Source organism: Branchiostoma floridae, chromosome 10 (assembly GCF_000003815.2).
Source record: "Branchiostoma floridae strain S238N-H82 chromosome 10, Bfl_VNyyK, whole genome shotgun sequence".
NCBI classification, from domain to species: Eukaryota; Metazoa; Chordata; class Leptocardii; order Amphioxiformes; family Branchiostomatidae; genus Branchiostoma; species Branchiostoma floridae.
This window is the reverse complement of record NC_049988.1, coordinates 10,251,437-10,275,654: the sequence shown is the minus strand read 5'-3', so window position 1 is coordinate 10,275,654 and position 24,218 is coordinate 10,251,437. Positions and strand designations below refer to the sequence as shown.

General features: G+C 41.7%; 1 protein-coding gene and 1 long non-coding RNA gene across 19 annotated transcripts in view; one reads left to right on the top strand and one right to left on the bottom strand.

Moving 5' to 3' along the window:
• Positions 1-24,218, top strand: part of LOC118424015 (disintegrin and metalloproteinase domain-containing protein 11-like) — a 47,114-nt gene that overhangs the window by 14,748 nt on the left and 8,148 nt on the right. For 4 of the 17 annotated variants that reach the window (XM_035832417.1, XM_035832413.1, XM_035832418.1 and 1 more), the window contains exons 6-27: positions 4,117-4,199; positions 4,822-4,894; positions 7,364-7,436; positions 7,901-7,971; positions 9,649-9,720; positions 10,500-10,571; positions 11,512-11,684; positions 12,927-13,011; positions 13,449-13,536; positions 13,812-13,869; positions 14,009-14,108; positions 14,552-14,623; positions 14,839-14,949; positions 15,152-15,232; positions 15,405-15,452; positions 15,567-15,630; positions 16,033-16,141; positions 16,552-16,671; positions 17,023-17,191; positions 17,728-17,839; positions 20,288-20,381; positions 21,281-21,298. In XM_035832417.1, coding sequence (XP_035688310.1) covers positions 4,117-4,199; positions 4,822-4,894; positions 7,364-7,436; positions 7,901-7,971; positions 9,649-9,720; positions 10,500-10,571; positions 11,512-11,684; positions 12,927-13,011; positions 13,449-13,536; positions 13,812-13,869; positions 14,009-14,108; positions 14,552-14,623; positions 14,839-14,949; positions 15,152-15,232; positions 15,405-15,452; positions 15,567-15,630; positions 16,033-16,141; positions 16,552-16,671; positions 17,023-17,191; positions 17,728-17,839; positions 20,288-20,381; positions 21,281-21,298 — 1,946 coding nt within the window. Of the gene's footprint in view, positions 1-4,116; positions 4,200-4,821; positions 4,895-7,363; positions 7,437-7,900; positions 7,972-9,648; positions 9,721-10,499; positions 10,572-11,511; positions 11,685-12,926; positions 13,012-13,448; positions 13,537-13,811; positions 13,870-14,008; positions 14,109-14,551; positions 14,624-14,838; positions 14,950-15,151; positions 15,233-15,404; positions 15,453-15,566; positions 15,631-16,032; positions 16,142-16,551; positions 16,672-17,022; positions 17,192-17,727; positions 17,840-18,532; positions 18,618-19,719; positions 19,808-20,287; positions 20,382-21,280; positions 21,299-21,725; positions 23,036-24,218 lie in introns of those variants that run through there. The other 13 variants (XM_035832415.1, XM_035832420.1, XM_035832428.1 and 10 more) reach the window with 7 other exon arrangements.
• On the bottom strand, positions 11,696-16,098 carry LOC118424105. Of its 2 annotated transcripts, XR_004832172.1 has the most exons (4): positions 16,007-16,098; positions 13,800-13,836; positions 13,429-13,511; positions 12,913-12,977 (listed from the first exon to the last, which is right to left on the bottom strand). It is a non-coding gene; the product is annotated as an uncharacterized LOC118424105 (long non-coding RNA). The 2 variants fall into 2 exon arrangements; XR_004832173.1 differs by lacking the exon at positions 13,429-13,511 and having other exon boundaries at positions 11,696-12,977; positions 16,007-16,091.

The window sequence follows — 24,218 nt, the reverse complement described above, 5'->3', positions numbered from 1 at the left end:
CTCTGCACCCGTCACAGGAAGATGCAAAAGCCAAATTTCCCATTGATTTCAATTACAGTAACACAGAGTAAAAAGTCTGCCATGCGATTGAAATATTTAGATACATATTTTGTGTCGACAACATTGATTTCAAGTAGATACTTTCTTATTCAGTCGATCGATATGGAAGTATATTTTCTAAAAAGAGCAAGTTATAAAGTTTCATAAAAAACTTGAAACACAAAGATTATGCAAAAATGAATTCACTTCGTAACCTTTATTCTATACACTAATTCTTATTCCGGAAAATAGAAGCTTGGATTGGTTGGGTTGGAACTTTTTTAAGTTTAAGGAAGTTAGGTCATTAAAAGTAATTGATAGCTCTGCTTAATAACAAAAGTTGTATAGGAGCAAATCCTTTTATTCAAAACATGGATGTCAAAATGTACTTGTTGTGACGTATACGCTGAAACGGCCTAACGTTTTGCTGTCTTTTTTTTTTTATTCTCTGGATCTAGTGTTAACCTAGCCTGAGTACCATCCGTATTCTACCGGGGCGAGTGTAAGGAGTTACACTCGCCCCGGTAGAAATAGGATGGTACCCAGGCTAGTGTCACCTTCATGTCCATGATGTTATCTTTTACGATTTTGTGTCATATTGTGCATAGATATTCATAGGAAGATAGATAAATAGATATAGATATTCACGACAAGGTAAAACTAAAAGATTTTGTCGCAAAGAGCAGAACAAAGAATCTATAATGATCGATGATAAAATACCAAAGTTACGACAATCTTATGTCAGAATCAGCAGGAGATAAGACAGATAATAAGACTATACTCTTTAATTTAACGTTTTTAGATCGACCTACATTCCTGTATAGAAGACATAGTAATAACCCGGCACAAAGCATCTATCAATCAATCAATTGAACCGCGAAGCTGTTGGATGAGTTGCTGATGGTCCGATCCATCATTGCCGCGTCTATTACACATCCTTCGGCACTTGTTCTAATGTTGACATGGTGAGATGAGACTGAAGATACACTGTACTAGAACAGTGTGCACTGGCATTTACATGGCAGTCTAAGCATTGTAAAACATGTTGGCTGGCACTTCCAATCACTGTAAAGATACGGATGCTGGTATTCCTGTGTTCTCGCAGCTGTATGTGTTGGTATTCCACTGGCGCTCTGAAAAGGTTACGTTGACATTCCACTGGTATTTCCTGGAATGCTGGAGACATGGTAGATGGGAATTGAGGCCTCACCTGGAGGCGAACCTTCACCAGTGGAATTATTCCCGCGTGTCACGTACATCTGACCTCGGGGGCAAGTGATCCCGTGTTTAATTTCCAGGAAATTGAGTCACCAGCTGTTTCTACAGTCACTGGCCAAGCAATTTTCTTTGGTCTAATATAGCGTAATTTATTGGCGCCGCCACCTGGCGGTTGGTGCATTACCAGGGCGGCAGTTTGTTTTTAATATGGATGCCATACTAGAGAATTGAGACGTGTCAGCTTTAAATGTAAAGGTGTAGGAAGACCTGTAAGAAAACTTTTCAACAAAACTACAAGTAGCATCTTATATCTATTTCTGGCCCGTATTCAAATTGTCTTAGATGTGACTTCCTGGAATACAGAACTGCTTGTAGAATACGATTACGAACTTCTTCGAATACAGAGGTGCTTCTAGATTTTTTTGACGAACAACGAAAAAGATTTCTTCTGAAAGAAAGTTACCGACTTCTTGGAATGCAAGATTGCATCTAGAGTATGGTTACAAACTTCTTATATACATGATTGCCCCCAAAAGACGGTTACTGACTTCTTGGAATGCATGGTGGATAGTAGAATGCAGTTACGAACTTATTGGAATACAAAGGTGCTTCTAAAAGACGATGAGATAGAACATGATGCAATATGCCGTGAGGGCTTCTTGCTTGCATGACTTGCATGAAGTATCATACCTGCATATGGTTACAATGTGTATGGTGCAATGTTACCTTAGAATAATACCTGCATATGGTTACACTATGTATGGCGCAATAGTACCTTAGTATAATATCTACATATGGTTACAGTGTGTATGGTGCAATGGTGCCTTAGTATGATACCTGCATATGGTTACATTGTGTATGGTAAGATGGTAACTTAGAATAGTACCTGCATATGGTTACAGTGTGTGTGATGCTATGGTACCTTAGAGGCACTCTCGGGTAAAATCAGCATTGTCTTATAGTATGGGGCACAGGTGGTATGGATCACTGCTATCCTCAAACACAGAATTGGTCGAACATAACTTGTCTAATACATCGTGTAGCGAAATTACCACCGTGTTGTAAAATCACCCACCTGACGTAGGAATGACTTTCTGGAGATTGCATTGCTTTATGTTAGTGCAGATGGTAATCGCTCCATCGAGAGCGTAAATAGCTTCATTTCCCGTAATAAACAACATCGGGCGTTGATGAGGTGTTATTCACGGTCGTTCATAAATATTCCACCAATAAACTTGTACTTACGATCAAAACTCGAGATGAAACTTGGAGACATTGTCTTTCAACAGTAAACAATGAAAACGTGAGATTTGAGAGTGTGCATAGTGGCAGATGTGTGAAGCTAACAGCTGGGGAAGCAGCTTGGATATGAGATAACTACAGTGTAATCTCTTCCACTCGCCATGAACGCGTGGGTGGTACGGAGATATTCATGCTGATTGATATGGTCGTTTCTCACGGCGAAATGTGTGTTTTGACTGATAAACGCGAGTGTAATACCTGCATTTTACGCGTGATTCAAGGTTAGGTGTATGGGCGTTTTTCTTGACAGCAAATGGCAGTTCGTTGTTGGTCAACATGTTACGAGATGAAAATTGTATATAAACATTTAGCATCACTGTGCATTGATATTACATTTTGCTGTCTTTGATGTCAACTGGTTTTATGCAGAAATAACATTTCATATTCAAAGTTGTCACAAAGGTACCGAATTTGAGAGGGGAACCTGGTAAACCATTCAACAATTCATAAGCGGATGAAAGAAATAAAGAAATAAAGCATAACGTTAACTTTGTAGTGTCGTCAACAGAGGAAATCATGCCCACACTTACAACATATACAGAGTGGTGTCGGACTGACAGGAAACCCTGATGCGTTTACTATCAGCATCATTTCAGGTCAACTTAAAGTTGCCTAATGTAGAATTGTTCTGGTAAAACTGAAAATACACTCCGACCCAACATGAACGAAAACGCCATGTCATTGTTACAGGTACTTGGTGTCATTATTCATATTGTTCATGTACCATTTACAGATCGTAAGCGGTCCAGCAAAGAAATAATGATCTTGTACACTCTTGATCTTATTTAGGACACAGCAAGTAAATTTTATGGATGACATCAGCGCGCGCATTAATTTTCACCTGATTTCAGAAAAAAAAACAAGATTTTTTTCTTCTGCAGGGATGGTCAACATGACGATAAAGTGCCAAAATGAGCAAATATATTGTTGTAGCCTAATAGTTGTACTTGTAGAAGTGACACTTACGAGGTACCCAGGACTGTAGCTGTAGAAATGAAACTTATTGGATTGTTGTAAAAGTGACACCAATATAGAAGCTATGAGTGTGGTTACCAGCTTTGCTGGTGATGCCAGTCTACCAGACTAGTGTCAATTTTACCACACCAGTACATGTCTTAAATACAGGAATGAATGCCTTGTTGGCTCTGATTCCACGTTTTGTCCCTTTACGTACAACAGTCATCACAACTTTATGGTGCCTATTTTTGACAATGTAGCCATCTTGTTTTTTTTCACCCATCTTGTTTTTTTTCGCCCTATCGCACTATTTTTGCAGTCTGCAGAGGATGTCATCCATAAAATTTAATTGCTGTGGCCTTAGGGAAATACTGTTATGTGATGCCATTGGTTTTATTCCATTTACGGTACCGTGTAAATAACAAAATAGCCAGAACAATAACATTATCCTAATTTTTCAGAGTACCTTTAACATTTCCTGGTTGTGCCATTTTGAATGTTCATTGATCAACATTCTAAAGGCAATTTCCTGGAATGTTACCAGTGTTTCTGTATGGTACGTTTAATATTCTTATCTCGTGTTGTGTTGTTTCGCTTCAGGGCACTGAGCATTGTTACTATCATGGCCGCATCAGAGGTCGCCCCGGCTCAACAGTGGCACTATCAACATGCAACGGCCTTCTGTAAGTACATCCGTACATTATCTCTGAAGAGGATAATAGATAGTTCTTCCATGTACATTATCTCTGAAGAGGATAATAGATAGTTTTGCCATGGTCAGATCCTGCAAAATATGTAATCACGGGTTCTAATTGAAGAAGCAACACAAATGGACTGAAATGACTTCGATGAACTACCGCCATCAAGACTCCATCACGGAAAGGGGGTCAGCGTTGCTATCTCCGGACTGAGCCTTATTCTGCTTATCGACCCCGGGTTCACTCTCGTGGCGTATCGATGGTGTTTGCGCTTTTGTGTAGGCTATTATCCGCTTCGTCTGCTGCATTAACACTCCTGTCTATGGGGATATAAAGCTCCACTACCTTAAGATGTAGAACACCAAGGAATTAATCTGATGTAATGGTATACGTACTTTATCTTCAATTATTGTGGAGAACAGGTGCTGTGATTTTTTTTAAATTCAAAGAAAGCAAAAGTAATTCGACGTTCACTACTGTAAATCATCGGTTTCTTCATTCTTTATCAATGTGAAACAGTATTTGTGGAAGATACAGCAATTTGCAATATATATGAAATATGAATATGTTGGGAATAATATTTGATGAGCGAACCTGTATGTTTCAGCGGCATGTTTGATGACGGAGACAGTCTGTACTTCATACGGCCTTCCGATGATCAAGATGTTGTCCCAGAAAAGGTAACTTTCTTCGGAAGAAGCACATTTTTTTTACAAACGCGTGTAGGGTTCGTCTTTGCACTTGAGGTTAGCCGTCTCTACCAGGCTTCGTAGATCGGTGGTCTAATTGTAGAAATTGGACAAATAGAGTCATAGTACACTAGGGGAGTCAGCCGACCAGAACAATCATTTTCTCACTAGTCGCAAGCTGTTTCCTAGCCGGCTGTTCTTCTCTGGCCGGCTTACCTCTATTTGTTCCATTTCCCAGCGACCTATGGAGTCTAATACAGACTAGCACGAGGTAGCTACATGTAGTAAAAGGTAAAAAAAAAGGTCAAACCTTAGACTAAGGACGGACCAGAACGCAATTTCGTTAGCAATTAGTGCAGTGGGGCTTCTCTACAGCTCTTCTGTTTTAGCACATCGGTTCACCTATTCTCTCTTCCATAAGTGTACTGGGTTCTTTGCGTGCCCAAAGTGACATTTGGGGCTGCGGGGTATACGTCACCATCTAAAATGACGTATGCAATCCCTACACAACATGTCCGAGTTAGCGCCGACCCTCAATATTGCTACTTGTAGAATTGAACTCCAGCCCACGGGTCCACGTAATTTGATCCAGATGGCCAATCAGAAGGGTTGCGTTACCGGGTTCACCACTTAAGTTAGTAGCAACGTTCATTGAACCAAATCTGTCACACAAAGAATTGAATATCGAAATTTGGACATTCTGTGATGAAGACGTCAAAATATTGCGTCAGCTTATGGATACGTAGTCACTCTGACGTTGTCTTGATGGGAATGAATTTTACCACATATTCAATAAAGCCATATCTGCTACATGGTTTTCCATAAACTTCCGTTCAACATCGGATGGGATTACATCATACACAACTATTGGTCATTACTCCAAGAGGTACAAACATTGTGAAACAGTTGTTTGCCCTCCACTGACCCGTGGCCTGCCCTGGCGCCATAAACCATATGTCATTACATAGTAGCATCGAGGCGGCAGACATCATTTAAATGGCTGGGTGCGTATTCTGGCGCCAGCCTCATTGTTGTTGAGATGTAGACAAGATTGCCCTTATCAATGGCCACGTCCCCAAACGACCAACGTCGTCACAGATTTGATTTCCGATGCTCCATGTTGCGATTCAAATAATCTAAAATGCTGCACATATCTTCAAAAATCTTCGCACTACTCAACCCCATCGTGTAATTAATGCCTGTAACCTTATATAAAATTATACAACAGTCCCCCAAGCACCAGTTATTTGCTTAATGGATGTTGTAAATATGTGTTCCATGGAAGGTTAAAGATCTCAAGGCGATTCCTAAGCCTGCTGCTTTGCCATAAAGCTGCCATTACCCCGGTGGTTTACACCAGTGTTTCAGTCTTCAGCTAAGGGTGAATGACCTGTAGGCGAGATTAGAGTTGCAGTGTGAGTCACAAGTAATGTACAACCAGATACTAGCAAAATATCACAGGAAATGCTCATCAACGAGTTATCTGCACGAATTCTTCACGTTAGGGAGTGTTAAGGACTCAAGATAATCAAAGTTTTACGGTTTAACAGATTAGTTGCAGTAAATTTCTGCCAAGTGCACCCGCATACCCAAAGCTAACGTTATGTGTACTGGATATGATATGCATCCGAATGTTGAACTACAATTATATCCCCTTTTTTGTCCTTGCTTGTCTTCCCTTGACCAAGGAAGTGACAAACTACATCTAGCTGCTTAAATGTGACGAAAAGGTTTAATAGGTATAGATTTATGCAGATGGCACCATCAAGTACATTCCGAAGGATTACCGACACATCGGCCTCCATTAAGGAAGGGTTGCGTGTCACTCTGTAGGGCTTTTACCAATGTTACATACCTAGAGTAACATAACAGAGCTTTCTGCTTTTCATTTGGGTTACTATAACAAATTGTCGTCTAAAATCGGGCGTACGTTTGCATGGAAGTGCTTTGAAAAGTGAAGTAGGCTAGATACTGCATGCGGAAGGGCATCCTGTGTATTGCATGAAGATATGGTGTAAGGTCTTACATCCATGATTTACGATCCATGTGCACGTCAGCTCGGCCACTTACGGCACGGTCCGACGTGTGATCCACGATCGGTAATGCCTCGGGTCGGACTTAGTCTTTTAATCTTGTACAAATGGACGGAGACTATAAGTAAACCCTGTTGTAAAGGCAATGTCACCTCTGATAGAAGGGCAGTCTCAACAGCTAGCCTCACATTAAGTCAGTGAAACTTTGCCAGTATCCGATGCACATGCACGTCATCTCTTCTTTACACATACCCAACATTGCCTAAAGGCTCCACTGTCTGGGCTGTACAGTTAGCCTGCTAGCTGATTCCACTCTTTAATATTTTGTGTGAAAAGAGTCTGTGGTAATCTTTGCTTTCTGTAATTACCCAATGTTTGAGATTATGGCTTCCTATAGCTAATTCCTGGTATCTTTGGTGTTTTCCAGAATGGTCAGTTGCACATCGTGTACAGGACCAATGTCAAAACTATGCAGCAGGATGATGTCCTGGTTCGAGATGGTGAGTGTTACACAAGCTTGACAGAAATAACATCCGCACTACTGTTTTTCATCAGGCATATTAACCGCCGTTTAAATAGCTTTTACTTCTATATCATCAGGCACATTGATTGTGACCTAGGTAACTTGTATCACTCCTAAGTAACTTGTATCACTCCGCCGTTAAACTCACATGACAAGACGTATAATGAAGTTTGGAGTCAGCTCAAAATCTTGCTGCGTCGTTGCTGCGTCGCTATCATGGACATGAGAGTACAAAAGTGAGACCGATAGAATATCTACATACATAAATGAGCATTTCTACCTATATATTATACCGTTATGTGTTGTATGGTAGTCAAAGTACTTTCTACTTTACCAATATGCATGCTGATGGGTTATAAGTGCAGATTCCACCAGAGTAACAAGCCACTTTTGTGTGTAGCGAGACTTTTAATGACATCGACTTGTGCAATGATTTTCCAGAACCACAGAAGGATACGAAGTCAAGTAGACTGGATAGACTTAGAGAACTTCTATTTAGAAGAAAACCAAAGGTAAGAAAATGATAAATATAATCGATGTTATATCAATAAACCTAACTCTTTGGCGAATTAGCCAAGAAAATCTACTTTCTTGTGACAAGCTTGAACATAATTACAAAACATGGACGTATTCATCAACGTGTGTTCAGCACCAAGGACAGGTATATTGGTGTGCGTATGCGGTGTTCAGCACCAAGGACAGGTATACTGGTGTGCGTATGCGGTGTTCAGTACCAAGGACAGGTGTACTGGTGTGTGTATGCGGTGTTCAGCACCAAGGACAGGTATATCGGTGTGTGTGTGTGTATGCGGTGTTCAGCACCAAGGACAGTTATATTGGTGTGCGTATGCGGTGTTCAGCACCAAGGACAGGTGTACTGGTGTGTGTATGCGGTGTTCAGCACCAAGGACAGGTATACTGATGTGTGTATGCGGTGTTCAGCACCAAGGACAGGTATACTGATGTGTGTATGCGGTGTTCAGCACCAAGGACAGGTGCACTGGTGTGTGTATGCGGTGTTCAGCACCAAGGACAGGTATATCGGTGTGTGTGTGTGTATGCGGTGTTCAGCACCAAGGACAGTTATATTGGTGTGCGTATGCGGTGTTCAGCACCAAGGACAGGTGTACTGGTGTGTGTATGCGGTGTTCAGCACCAAGGACAGGTGTACTGGTGTGTGTATGCGGTGTTCAGCACCAAGGACAGTTATATTGGTGTGCGTATGCGGTGTTCAGCACCAAGGACAGGTATACTGGTGTGTGTATGCGGTGTTCAGCACCAAGGACAGGTATACTGGTGTGTGTATGCGGTGTTCAGCACCAAGGACAGGTATACTGACGTTTATAGGTGGTGTTCAGCACCAAGGACAGGTATACTGGTGTGTGTGTGCGGTGTTCAGCACCAAGGACAGGTATACTGACGTTTATAGGTGGTGTTCAGCACCAAGGACAGGTACACTGACGTTTAGAGGTGGTGTTCAGCACCAAGGACAGGTATACTGACGTTTATAGGTGGTGTTCAGCACCAAGGACAGGTATACTGACGTTAATAGGTGGTGTTCAGCACCAAGGACAGGTATACTGACGTTTATAGGTGGTGTTCAGCACCAAGGACAGGTAAACTGACGTTTAGAGGTGGTGTTCAGCACCAAGGACAGGTATACTGATGTGTGTATGTTGTGTTCAGCACCAAGGACAGGTATACTGACGTTTATAGATGGTGTTCAGCACCAAGGACAGGTAAACTGACGTTTAGAGGTGGTGTTCAGCACCAAGGACAGGTATACTGATGTGTGTAGGTTGTGTTCAGCACCAAGGACAGGTATACTGGCGTGTGTGTGCGGTGTTCAGCAATAAGGACAGGTATACTAGCGTGCATAAGTGGTGTTCAGAGCAGTGGACGAGTATACGGATGTGTGATTAGATGGTGTTCAGCACCCAAGACAGGTATAAACGTTTGTGTAGCAAGGGCAGGTATAAACGTGTAAATAGAAAGTGTTCAGGACCAATGACAGGTCAACTGACGTATGAGTGCTCAGCACCTGGTGTTCATGATTTTTATTGAATCAAAATCTAAAAAAAAAGAACACAGATAAGTATAATGAGAGCATCACCCCTATGTTCAATGTTCTATACTCCATGACATTATGGCGGTCGCTTCATTGAAAACCATTTTCTCCGTCTCCACAGGCAAGATTGAAGAGGGACGTACTACCAGAAACAAAGTACATTGAGCTAATCTTAGTAAATGATAACAGAATGGTAAGTATGACATCACATACCATATTATCTTATCCTCTTTTTGCTTCCCTAACTTTATTCAAGCGTCGACTTGATAAGTTAGGACGTACAATGACATTGGGAGTATAATGAAGCTTGAATTATTCGATGCAAATTGAAAATCATCACTGCTACAGTCATGATGGTGCACTGTCATTGTGCTTCCTCAATCCATTTAACGTACCGCCCACTGCATGATTAAGGTTTACCAAACAAACGAAAACAATCAAGAACGGCAAATCAGACCTCATCTTTCCGCAATTGATGAAGACTAATGTGTGTCAGCTTAGGAGTAGATTAAGTCATCTGAATGACACATCTGTTCCCCTACCTCGCTGTAAACATGGACAGGAAAATGGGGCCCAAACGGTTTTACGACGTATAATTAGGTTGATAATAAATGAAAATGATTGGTGGAGAAATAATCAGCTTATCCATCACAGCAAAGGGCTGCTTACATCACACACAAACAGTCTGCTACGGAAAAGGAGACGCTTTGATGAAAATGTTGACTTGTGTGGTTGAACCTCTTCCTCATTAATTGTCAATAGGTAGAATGCACACTTGAAGCTACGTTTCCTTACTGACATACTCGTACGGCTAATAATGTATGAGGTTGTTTTGAAAAGGCAGTAGGACCCCTGTACTGACAGTTTAATCACCAACTGTCGGAGATATTATTGATACGATTATCCGTGGACACGACTTTGGACGAATGGTAATTGGTGTCGTTCATATTTGACTTTCTATGCCCTCCACAGTTCCAGATGTATAAAAATAACTCACAGCGGACAAGTAGCGTTGCAAAGACCGTAGCAAATCTAGTAGATGCGGTAAGTGAAAGTTATTCTTCATACTAAACATAGCACTATTGTAGAATCACAAAACACCAAAGAATATAGTGTTATTGCCTGCTCATAATTTATCTGGACAGACCCTGGCCTGAGGAGTTAAAAATGGTGTATGGATGTAACGCGTGTCTCTCATTGGACCACATTTGGATGACGTGTTCTCTCAAAACCACACTCCTATATTATAATTCTATAGGATGAGAACGCCATGAGTTGATGCCTTGTATTTTGTGAAGTTCTATTACGTGCCATATTCTAATAAACTGCACGTCGGGAAACATAACGTAGATAAATAGAGACATTTATTTCCTGTGGGTGATTGTGTTTAGTGTAACTAAACGGAACTGCATGAGAATCATTCGTCTTTGTGTAACAAAGTTCTTTATTAACTGCCATATACGTATAGAGTATTAGCATGAGTCGAAGTTCCGGTGGCCTGTCATCTTCCTCAGGGCAATACTAAATACTGCAGATACGGAGATAGGTGTCTTTGGAGTGGCACAAATGCGGTTCCAAGCGTAAACGTGTTGTCACAATTACGTGGACATAAGTAAGGTCTACGTCACGTGTCCGAACCGGGGCCCGGTTGAGCAGCTTTTTGTGGTCCGGGAATGAATATATTATTGAATATTGATATAAAAGACATCAAAGTACACAAGACGAAAATAGAATAGTCGTGGGTATCATTTGTGTATATTTTTCCGTATAAATTTTAAAATTTCGTTTCCCCACACCACCGGCCGGGCCCCGGTTTGGAAATGTGACGTCAGCCTAAGAAACAATACTAAGAGACTTTGGCACATAAACTCGGTCACGTTCGGGACCGTATTCTTAAGAAGTGGCTTAAAATCGTTTGGACTTTATACAGTCATGTACCAACCTGATGAAATTAACACAGATCATTGGTCTCTGCTTTCTGTAGATGTACAGTAAGCAGCTGAACACAAGAATAGCACTAGTAGCGATAGAGACGTGGGATAGTGAAGACCAGATAGCAGTGAACAGTGATGCCCAGGAAACTCTCAGGCAGTTTCTGAAGTACAGATATCGGAACCTGTTAAACTGGCAGTCGCATGATGCAGCGCATTTACTCAGGTAGGTAACTATAAGTCTTTCTACTCTCCATTGCATGTGAAGTGGCATTGTACTGCATGTGTTCTCTCTCTCTCTCTCTATGTGGACAAATTGGCTATCTAGGAGAGTCCTAATGGTGCAAGAGTACCACAATCACCACTGTGTCCTTTGGACAGTTTTTCTGTGTGTAGAAATCTGTTGTTTGTCCTTCACGTCACATTCCATAGCTCTTCACGATGCCCCAGCTGAGTAGGTATATGATCAACTGTTAGTTATACAGCTCTGTACGGTAAGATCAGGTAATCTAAGCACCAGTGGGATCATACAAAGGATGCACAAGAGACTATTTTCCTAATGAAAGAATGGCGCCAAATTCTCCCAATACTAGACGACCAAACAAGATAAGACTTCTATTCTTTGCAGAGTTTGGTACAGACGACCTCATTGAAAGGGATGTATGAAATTAAGATTTAACATTTCCCCCTTGTCCAAAATATCTGACGCCTTTAGTATCATAAGCTCGTCATTATGTGTTTCCTTTTACCACTCCTGACGTCATTTATATTACTTTGCGGAACGGACGTGATATGATAAAACGGAATTAACTCAAACCCTCTTCAGCCTTTTTATTATGTTTCCGGGAATACTTTTCGCACTAGACATAAACGTACATAAACAACTTACCTTGTCACATTACATCTGCAAACACACGCAATTATAAGGTATTGACTAAAATACACAACCACACGGGATGAGGTGTGGTGGTTAACAATGTATAATGTAAATACACAATGTTTCTCCGCTACATTTCATCTTATATCAGTTTCCATCGTTAGTTTTCAGTCGTATACACATCAGTAGGTAGTTGAAATTGTGCCTTATTAATTGCAATTATCATTTGCTACATTGTAATTTTCAATGTATTTATTTTTGTATATGAGAAATTAAGATCCCAGGAGAATAGTATGCACATTTTGTGTTACATTGTACGAATAGAAGTTCACCAAGAAACATATAAAGAAACTAACAAACATTTTTCACACTTCCCTCTTGAGAAAAGGGTGTGTTATTGATGTTAGAACGTTTCCTCACAAGCAACTCTTTAGACTTTCGCCGAGTCAAGGCAGGAGGCAGGAGGGCTGCCAGCCCTAACCCGGGACCTCAACTCAACCCCCCCCCCCCCCATGTCGCCCCTTGCGGGGTTATCTGGGGGTAGCTATGATAATGATGACGAAGTTCTGCCTTTTTCTTTATCCTCTCTAGCGGCATGGCATTTGCAGACGGTGTAACCGGCCAAGCACCAATCAACGGGATCTGCACGAAACGGAACAGCGGAGGCGTGAATGAAGTGAGTTCAGTGACTTGTAAAATGTATCCTGTTAGATCCACATGTAACGAAGTAGCAGACAATCTGTTATCCATTAGAATAGATAAAATGACGAGACAAGAACACCATCTTCTTTTTTTAAATTGTATTTCATATAAAACATAAAAAATGAAAATGGAAATAGAATACAAGAGATGATAGAAACGGACAAAGACAAATCCGAAGGATTACGATAGAAAGTATAATAAATTCATGATGGGTAAGAGCAAAACCTGAAATAAGACGTGAACATATGTATATATATCTTAGAACAACACTTCTACAAGACGTCGAGACGTTTCTCTTTATTTCAAGACATGCATTGCCACTTCGGATTACGTTAAGCTCCAATATATGTTCGTAACCGATGTATGAATGTAGGAAGATTATAATACACACTATGTTTTCATTCCCTTCAGAACCAGAACCCCAGGAATGCTGTGGTTTTAGCTGTGACGTTAGCGCACCAACTGGGACACAACCTGGGGATGCACGATGATAACGGAAGTAATCATTCTCTTATCGTTTTCATCGAATAAAATGCTTTTTTTCTGTAAGAATGGAATGCAGTTAATTGTTCGTGTCTTTTTAGTAACGGTGGCTGATGTGCAGAAAGACTAACTTACCGCAGTCGGACGATGCAAAGTATAAATTCAACACTCTTATTTCTGTAAGGAACCTAGCAATAGTTATTATCATTTCTCTATGTCGCATGGTTACGAAACACGTCAATAAATACGACTGCACTTTTATTAACCGGAATGAAATACCTTCTTCACCAGGAGATTGCTTTAAGGCTTGTCCAGACTGGTACGGGTGCATCATGGAAAAGGAAAGAGGGTAAGACACGATCACGATCCATCTTCTGCAATATTGTATCAAAGGAATAAACAAACAAAACAAGAAAACAATGGAAGTGACATTGTCTGAATTTCAATACTCATAAGTCCATATCTAACATTTGCCATTTCCTATTCAGAATCCAGCAGCCAAGAAGATTTTCCCAATGTAGCGTACGGGACTATCGACAGTTACTCATGAACGGACTTGGTGCCTGTATCTTCAACAGACCTCAAAAGGTACGGATTGTTTTCGGTGCATTATGTGCGTGTACGTGTATGTGTGGTGATAGTGAGATGGAGTCTACATTTTCAATAAACCATTCTTTTAAAGATGTTTTCTGGTGGTAAATTCTTATTGTTAACTCTAATTAATCATTGAATAAAGATACTCTTTTGCACAACCACAAATTTTCACTGAGGTTTCGGTGACCGTCTGTCACCTTCTTAATGGCAATTTTGATTGGTTCAAACTGTGCCGCAGCAATGTGTGTCATTGTGTAGATAAAGCTGTGGTTGTGCAAAAAAAAGTCTCTTTATTCAACGACATACCAACCTGATGAAACTATTCACGGATGTAATTTATCATTATGCAAAAATTCTTACGTTACATACACGCTTATCTACATAGTGTGTGTTCCGACAGACTAAACTTGTTTTAACATATCATTTTTGCCGTCCAGCTACACGAACCCCCCTACTGTGGGAACGGGTTTATAGAGAAAGGTGAACAGTGTGACTGTGGGCCTCCTACGGTACGTTTACTTACATTTACAACCTGCAGTTTTTATCTCGCTATTTGATTTTTAACGGCAAAACTTCAATGACAGTCAATGTAGAAAAATGCAAGACATATGACAAAGTATAACTTTGATTGTAACGGTAGAAATTCTAACTGTTTTTTTTTCAAACGTTTACGACTCAGACGACACTTGAAAGTAGCGACACTAAATGTATCTCCAATTCACAGCCAGCGAATGCGAAGTATTACAGACGGTGTGTGAAATGTTGCGACAACTGTATGCTGACAGAAGAAGCACAATGCGCACACGGAGAATGCTGCGACTTGTCAACATGCAAGGTAAGTAGTCACGAGACAAGAGTGTGACAGTTAGATAGAAAACAACGTGTTCTTTACTTCACTTTCACGTCACATCATCTTTTTCCGCCGATGATGAGACTGTAAATACCGAGCATTTTCTTATGCATTTCGAAAAACAGACTAAGAATGACTAGTTGCAAGGCTTGCATGAATCTGTCAATACGTGATGATATTTTCTCAGTACAAAGAAGGGGACACGGCGTGTAGAGCGCCAGTCAACGCCTGCGACCTGGAGGAAAAGTGCACCGGTCGGAGTGGGGAGGTATGGCCAACTTTCTGACTTTAACTTGAAAAACAAGCGTAACATAAAAGTTCTCTATCTAGAATACGTCTGGTTCAAAGTGCGCTGAGAAGTAAAAGTTGTCAGTTTGTGCTTGGTTAGAGAGTGAAATCGTGCTTGCTAACTCAGTGAAATCATATCTTGTCCTTTTCAGTGTCCAGACAACCTTTACAAGCAAGATGGACAACTCTGTGAAGTCGATGTAAGGACATTTTTCTTCTTAATTTTTCTGTGTTTAGGTTTCGAGACTCCCAGAATAAGAGTACCTAAAACTCAAACGGTATTTGACAATCTTCCGTACTTCTGCGTTTCACAGGGCCACTGCTACTATGGCGAATGCAGAACAAGAACAAACCAGTGCAAATATGTCTGGGGTGAAGGTAAGTTCAGAGACGTTAATCATACGTTTACTACATTAGTGGATTTCATGTCGACTATATATTAGCCATACGTGAGATGATGAAAAAGGGTATAAAGTTTCAATCTGTATTGGTACTGACTTGTTTCCCTGCAATGTTTTCCATATATTTTCAAACGTCATATTAAATGAAAGTTATGCCTTGCTTCTAATAGACACCTCTAATACACCAGAAAGATAGAATTGAGGAAAAGCATGGGTGGAAACTTGGAAACTTTATTCAGCCCATTAGCCACATAACGTTACATCAAAATGCATGCAGCTAATCTTCCTCGACTGTTAAAAACAAGACATAAAATAACATGAAATCAGATCAAGATCCATAAAGTTCTACTAACCCAATAATGGCGTCTTTCCCTCCTAGATGTGTACACAGCAGATGACGTCTGTTATCAGAGGCTCAACATCAATGGAAACCGGGATGGCAACTGCGGGAAAAGCGAAGATGGCGGTTGGGACAAATGTGAACCAAAGTATGTCAATAGTTTCCTTCTTGGAAATGGTCAGACATTTCAGACAATATCCGTTGTCTTTCGTCAGTGACACTGGAGAGATCTCATTTGAGAGCCCTTTTTTTATATCCTAGCCATGAATTGATATGCAAAGGAGATTATTTCATAGCTTAGATATGAAAACCTGCTGTACAAAAAGATCTCTCCAGTGTCACTGACGAAAGACAACAGATGTTGTCTGAAACGTCTGACCGTGTCCACAATCATATCCAGTTGCTCTTGAGTAGCTGCGTATCTTATTACCTAGATGTCTAACCTTCATAGAATTTTCCTTTTTGTGTACCCACTATTGCACCATGTTCGATAATGGCATGTACGTTTTTTATTGTCTCACCCTACGGCAAATGTTGACATATTTGGTGATGTTTCAGAGACATTTTCTGTGGCTACCTTCTGTGCGACGGTAACGTGACAGTCCCCCGGGTCGGCGTTCTGGACGGCTCACTGACGTCCAAGAGTTACCCAAGGACTGGCAAGACTATGCACTGCAAGTAAGAACTTCTGTACATGTGGGCGGGAATTCCTTGACTATTGTAAGCTGAGAACCCATTATGGACGTCGCAACAACCCGAGCTAGCTAGGGATCAAGCAAGCCATCATCATTAGCAGAAATCAGGCTTTGTCGAGAACACAGAATAGATAGATGGAATAGAGATGATGCAATGGCCATGTGTCATCTACTTCTTCTAATATCTGATCAAACCTTAAGGACATATAAAAATGTGATATCATTGAACACCAATAGAATCTGTATATCAAAGCGACGATTCTCCTCAACCAACGAGGTTCATGTGAAACTGCCAATTATAGATGAAATGCAGTGTGTTTTTCATGTTTGCTAGGGGTGGCCACGTGCTACTGGATGACAGTAATAACATCGGATATGTCCAGGACGGGACAACCTGCGGCACCAACAAGATGTGCCACAGTGGGCGGTGTGTGGAGGTCTCCAGCTTCAACATCACGCCCTGTCCTGTAGGCGTCAATGGGCTGCCCTGTTCTGGACATGGAGTAAGTGGACAACTCAGGTCAACGTTTCAGGAAAATAAATGCTTAACTAGATGTCCTATACGAACCAGCTTCAAAACTTCCTGGTCTTTGACATGTGTGAACGCTAATATCTGTGTGGCATAACGGCTAGAGCATTGGAAACAGAATCAGTAGGTCCTGAGTTCGATACTCACCATGCCCCTGCCCCAATGACGGTGGAGTGACGCCGACCGAGCCTCACGGCTAATCTGTCTAAAGGTGCCCAAAACACCTACGGATTTGGTGCTGCCAGTGTGTCAACATCTGCACACTTGCACACTATTAAAGACCCGTGAATTTGTTTTGGTATTAATTATTGCATTAGTCAATAAGCATAACATATTCCCTAACTATTAATGAACAGCATTATCATAATTTACAATGTCTTTGGTATGGATTTCATTATTCTTAAATATTGATTTAATGAGATTGCCTACCACGAACCAAAGTAAGTTTTCCAACTACAAGTGTTCTTACTCGATTTGAATGTTCTGTTGTACTCATCACTGTTCCTCCAGAATTGCACGAATGAAGACAGATGCCTGTGTGACACGAAGGAGTGGAGGGGCAGGGACTGCGGTAACTATGTCCCCCCAGCGAACAACGGAGATGGTATGCTTGGAAACCAAGGTGAACTATGACACGCTATTGTCAGCAATCAGTCAAAACTTCAAAACATACATCAGGTGATATCATGTGTAGAATGTGTGTCCATTTACTAAAGTTCCCTTTGGATGTGCGCATTTTCGTTTTACCTACCTTCATTCGCTCTCACTTCAAATCATTTTTATTTTCAAAACGTAACCTCTCCCATTTTTAAATGTCTGAAAGTAATTATCGTTTTTTCTATGAGATAAAATCAAATATTATATCAGTGTTTTCTTTGATATAGTAAAAATTGGATTAATGTAACTTTGGTACATTCACGATCAGAGAGTAAGATGAAAACATCACAGCTAGAAAGTGGTGTATGATATAATATTTTATATATATATATATATATACATGAGTAACATCATTGTAATCTTTTACAACATCTGCTTTTTCACGTGCTTATCGCTGGTGCACTTGTCATTATCATCTTTTTTGTAAAGTTGGCTTACTTACTTCAATTACATTTTATGTAGAAAAATATCGATGATTCGCTTTCAGCACTATATGGGTCTACCTGAACTGTCCTTCGTTACCTGTCTCCACATTGTTTTAATTGGTTTGTTTGACTAACTTGACTAATCTTTGTTATGAATATGACCCCGCACTCTGGTTCTGATCCCGCGTTTTAACCAGCTTGTTCACCGCCTGTTCCCACTCCTGTCCCCCCAGGTACAACTAACGCAATCATAGGTTCCATGGCGGGTACATTGCTAGCCATTGCTATTGTATTCGGTGGACTGGGGTGGGGATTTCAGTAAGCACTTTCAATGCATTCGTGCCGTGTCTAGTTGAAGTTTGGCTCAGGACTGCATATCCTTCTATCGTTTCCTCCATGCCCTTACCTATTGCCACTGCTCGTCCTTATTCCCTAAATACCCAGCACTGATTTTTGCTGTTTCATCTACGTAAAGTCACAACAATTTTTCATTTTTCCTAGGCCGATTTTCCTTAACTTTAAGCCGTCGAAGGGTATGCATTCTTGATCATATCTTAGGACATTGTGCCATTTGTTCATTCATGACAAAGCCCCACCTCTTATCCCGTAATGCACCTGGTTGCGTGGGATATTAGGCATGCGCAAAGCATGAATACCCCGGATGTTGCATGACGTTCGTTCATTGGCAGTAAAACATACCAACGGTCGCCATATTGTCTACCTCTGCTTTTGACCATCACCCTAAGGGTTTCTTTCATTCGCTGCACCCTGTAGTGCCCCAAGTCGTCCCAACTCTGACGTACGCTGCATGTGACGTTCTGTTCCATCCCTCACGCTGTCTCCATCCCGCTGCATGTCAATTTTCATCATGGCAAATCATACGTTGCTGATTTCTGCATGTTCAGTGGCTGCCTTTGAAACGTTCATTGACCAGTTCTGCTTCTGTAGAAAGTAGAAACATCAAGGCAGCCGCTCTAACTCCTGTCCAGTTCCAGCGTCATCATACGTAACTCTAGGCATGATTGTTGCAAGTGACCCACCCTCAAGAAAGATTAGATTTCACCGAACTGTACCACTAAACACCTTAAGTCTCCTTAAATCTTCCTTCATCCCACTGAGTTAACATCTTCATCTTAAAGAAACTAGGCTTTGGAATAGTTTAAAATCAACGGTCCACCTTTCAGAGACAAAAGCTTAGACCTAACATTCAACATCATGTACTTCTTTGGCTAGGATGTGCCCTCCTCCATGGCAAATCGCCCAACTTCCTTCCCTCTTATCTTCCTGCGCCAACAGTTCTCCCTTTCATCTTTATTTCAAAACAATAACACTTTTTTCATGACTATCTTCCTCAGGCTAAAAGTGTTCCACATTTCAGAAATTCTGATAGAGTTTCGTTCTCTCCTCACACGCCGCCCAGGTGGTATGTCTAGCACAATCATTGGGATAGTCGCAGGAACCATTCTCGGCCTTGCAATAATATTCGGTGGCACCGGGTGGGGATTCCAGTAAGGAACATCTTCCAAATTACTTCCATTTGTCTGCATGGTAATGAACGTTACAAGTTGCACCTACCCTGCCAGGTTGTTAGGAAAACTATGCTTTTTGTTTGTTTTTATTTCTAACTTTGAGGGCATGTCGCTGATCTATACGACCATAAAGTCCCTAATCCTAAATTTGTCCTTTTGACTACGTTTCAAACAAAAGAAAAAAGCTGGACGGTGAGATAGATCGAATCGGCTGTGTTCCTAAGATCGTCTTACTGGTTGAAGTGACTGTTTATTCCTGTCTGTTGAGTGGATTCCTGCCACCTTGTCTCTTCAATGTCGCAGAGGTAGACCAGGGACAGTACCAAGAAATTGTGTTTGATTTGCTCGGAGCGTCATGACATGTATCCCACGTCAACCAAGGGAGGGGAAGGTGTGGCTTCAGACATGATCCGTAACTTATTACCCATGACCTGTGCTTTCATGTCTGTCTTTACTTAGGCCGGTCATTCACGGCTAATCGTATCCTAGGAGCAGTGATGACGTCAGTACTTGTGTATGCATGTTGCTTTGGTGCATATGGGTTGGGGAATAAGTATGTATACCATGTGTGTCTGCATGTATGTCATAGTACTATTGTCTTGGTGCATGGGTCGACTGGTTACAAACATAAAAGAAGTTTGCTCAAATTGGCAGTTGAATAGAGAATTTACTCTATCATTGTCGACACAAAATTCTTGAATGCAAACCAAAGTTCGCAAAGACGTACCAGTCATGACCTAAAATGACACCTGTTCATTCTTGACCATCATGTAAGCTTGGCTCATGCGATACCAAAAGACCCCCTAGGTACACGTGAAGAGGTGCCTGATGGCTTTTGTTCCTCTGACTGTCGCTGCTGTGGCAATCATCAGGTGCCTATCTCAGACCTGTAGGCAGCTGATGAACTGATGATGCCTGCATGACGTATGCCTGGCCGCAAGTGTACGCCTTGCTCACTTTGTTCTGGTCGGGCATACTTACCAAAGTCTGGGCATGGGCATGTTCTCACTTCTGTCCTGCATTGTAATTCATTGTGTGGGCTATCTTCGTCTGACGTTAGCTTTTCACACACTTATCAGGCAACCTCTGACCTGAAATTGGTCTGCAGAATCTGACGCTAACTACGGCAATAGTTTCAGCTTACTTCATTTCTCTTTGTTGCCTGATGAAGTAACGATTTAACCTAATATGAAACTGGTTCACTGATCATCATTTAGAAAGCTACCTACTGCTTTGCTAAAACATGGGTCTATCCAACAATCTTATGTGGCTGATTTGACCAGCAACGGTACCTAGGGGGTCTCCAGTCGCCTTTCTGTGAGTGTACAAGATGTGAACGTGAACGCATGAATGCTACATCATCACACGTGCATGCAAGTCGCACCTATCGTACACCCACCCCTTTCCGGTACCTTAACGTCTTTTCTTCTCCACCATGTCGCCTTTTTAAAGGAGTGCGGTCCGCAGAGGGTAAGTAGGACAGTTTTTTTGTATGGGTGTGTCTCTAACTAAGGTGGCTTGTTGAGGTATACATGACATGAGTGTTCATGCTCACGGTGTTCTTTGTTACAAGAAACAACTACTGTTCAAGTGCATCGGTTGTTCGTCACTTGTCACTGTTTATCCTCTTCGCTATGCCTGACGCATTCCCTTCCAATTACACACGTCACTACGTCACTATTCCCTCTCCCTTTCGCCTCTGAACAAATTCACGACGCTTGCTTCCCATAGAGCTTTCTCTCCTCTCCCACCCGGGAAAGGACTTATACTCATGCATGGTCCTGTTGTAACTTTCATATCTTAAAGTTCGGCTCGTGTCGTGGTGAATGCAATACTCGCAATTCCTGGAATAGCTACTCAAGCCCGAAAACCTTCCGATTTCCTATGCACCTTCTAGACCGCAAGAGGGCGGTGGTCCTGGAGGCGGACGCAGCTCGAGTTTGAGCGGGACCGGGCGGCGTTAACCATGCTTGAACTCATTAAAAGCATGAACAAACTGAGCTCATGGGCCCGCGAGGCTTCCAAAATTTCGTGCGACCTGCAATGGCTCTGTCTGAAATCACGAAGGACATGGCCCTCACCTGAACTGTCCAAAAGAGTTGAGAACTTTGAGCTGTACAGTGGAAAACCTCTCTGCAGCTGTTGTCGCGTCAATGGACGCCGGCAGGTGGCGCTGCTGCTCGTCACATGTGGACTGTACTGTCAGAATCAGACGGAAATGCATTCCTCAGTTGCATCATTTATGGAACATGTTTCAGCCGAGAGCGCGCAGCTGGTGCTCCAACAAGGGCTTCCCGCCGTTTCTGCCATCTAATGTTGCCTGTAAGGTTGTGACGTCATTATGAGGATCAATAATCGTTTCACCAGCGATCACTGGGACAGCCAAGCATCTCACAAAAGGTCTTCTCCGGGATGACTTCCGATAGGCTAGAATATGTAATAAGCTGTATCCTGGCGCGTGCGCGGGATTTTGGAAGGAATTTCGGTTGGACAATGATTAGTTCCAAACAGCCCCACTGAAAAAAAAAAGCTTCAACATACAAGTACCATTTGCAGATGCAGAAGGGAAAATGTGCAATTAAGCAAAATTGATTCCCAGTTGATTTCTATATCAAAACATCTAAAGGAGGGAGACTATTCTGGCATCACTGTACGGATTCCAGAAGTACTCAGCGCATGCTGTATAATTCCTTTCCTTTTCATGTCCTCTCCCCTCCATCCCTCCAACACCCCGTGTGTGCATAACGTGCCTTCCGTGTACTGCTGTTCACTCTCTGGCTTCTTCATCTGTACTGACACTGTACTGAGTAAGAAAGGAACTGCAAAGCAGCGACAAAGCGTCTCTAGAACTATGCCCGAATTTTGTACATGTAAAGAAATAACCTCTACAAATGATAAAACTCTATTGTGTACCCACGAAAATATTGAAGACTACTGCGACGACATTTATCACAGCGTGTGAAAGCATGAAAAAAAACATATAGCATTCTCTGGCCAGCATGTCAGGTGGTTGTTGTTTGACCACAATACCCAGTGTCTTACAAATCCTATAAGGTAGAGATTGAGAAGTAACAGCTATCATATACCGAAGCCACCATTCAGCGTAAAATCGTCAGGCTTTGGCTGTCATTGGACTGAACACATAGATATACCCACAAACAAGTGGCTCATTCAAATAAATTTTATTCAAATCATCGATATGGAAAACATAATGGACATGGACTGCCAATTGATTTCCTACCTAATGCGGTTTATTTAAGGAATATCAATATGTAAATAAATTTTCAAGATATTTTGTAGACGTTTCTTTGTCTCTGCCTCCTCGATGACATTGGGACGTGTCTTGCTATTGTATCTGCCCTGTGCCTTCTTCTCTTTTACGAACAAACTGAGCCGTTGTGCCCCTGCATTTGTCTTATTCATATGTCCTCATTATGCGAGTGATCGTTTTATATGAATGTAAAGGACAATGCCAACATCTGATATCAGCTGACTGACTGCCTAAAAAGAAATGAAATGTGTTATATGGTATGGACCATACCTGAAGAATGTAAGGGGCACAGACCGTTATGTTCGTTACAAAATTTTGTAAATGATTCCAAACCACACTCACTAAAGCGGCCTATCAGAGACGCCTACCATTGTTACATAGAATCAGCTAGCAACCTAACTAAGTAACTAACACACATACATACATACATACATGCCTACGTACATACATACATACAAGTAACCATCATCACATCTTCCGATCCGACATCTTCAACGCTCGTGCATGCTCCTTTACCTACCTGAACTACCACAGCGGAACTTCCCAACAGTTTACCATTGCGCCCCGGCACTCATGCATCCCAGTCCCCTGAAGCAGTTCCAGAATCTGCCATACAAAAGTGTCAACTCAGTTGTCGTGAAAACCTACCTTCAAGAAGTTACTGTCTCCTTCTCTCTCTCTGTCTGTCTCTCTCCCTCTCTATCTCTCTCTCCTCCTCCCTCCCTCTCTCCCTCCCCCCTCTCTCTCTCACTCTTACTGTCATTCACGTGGCTATTGAAAAATATGGCTTGTTTTTGGATATATGCTGCGCTGGAAAATGAAATACTACCATTTGAATTCTCACAAAGCAGACTCCAGCGCGGCTCCCTGTATGACATATTCTGGAACATGCTTCCATGGAATGGAACCCCTGTCGATGCTGAGACAAGTTTGAGTGCAATCCCATAACTCATTGTCCCGTGCGATCTCGTGGATGTTGACATCATTGTTCTTTGATGTGACGTCATTGTTGATTTACTCGTTGTCGTGTAACGTGGTGTCATGAATACGCGAGGAGTACATTTTCCATGTTGCTGGACTGTAAAGTAGCACGAAAGGGCGTAGACCTGAGCAGCTTTT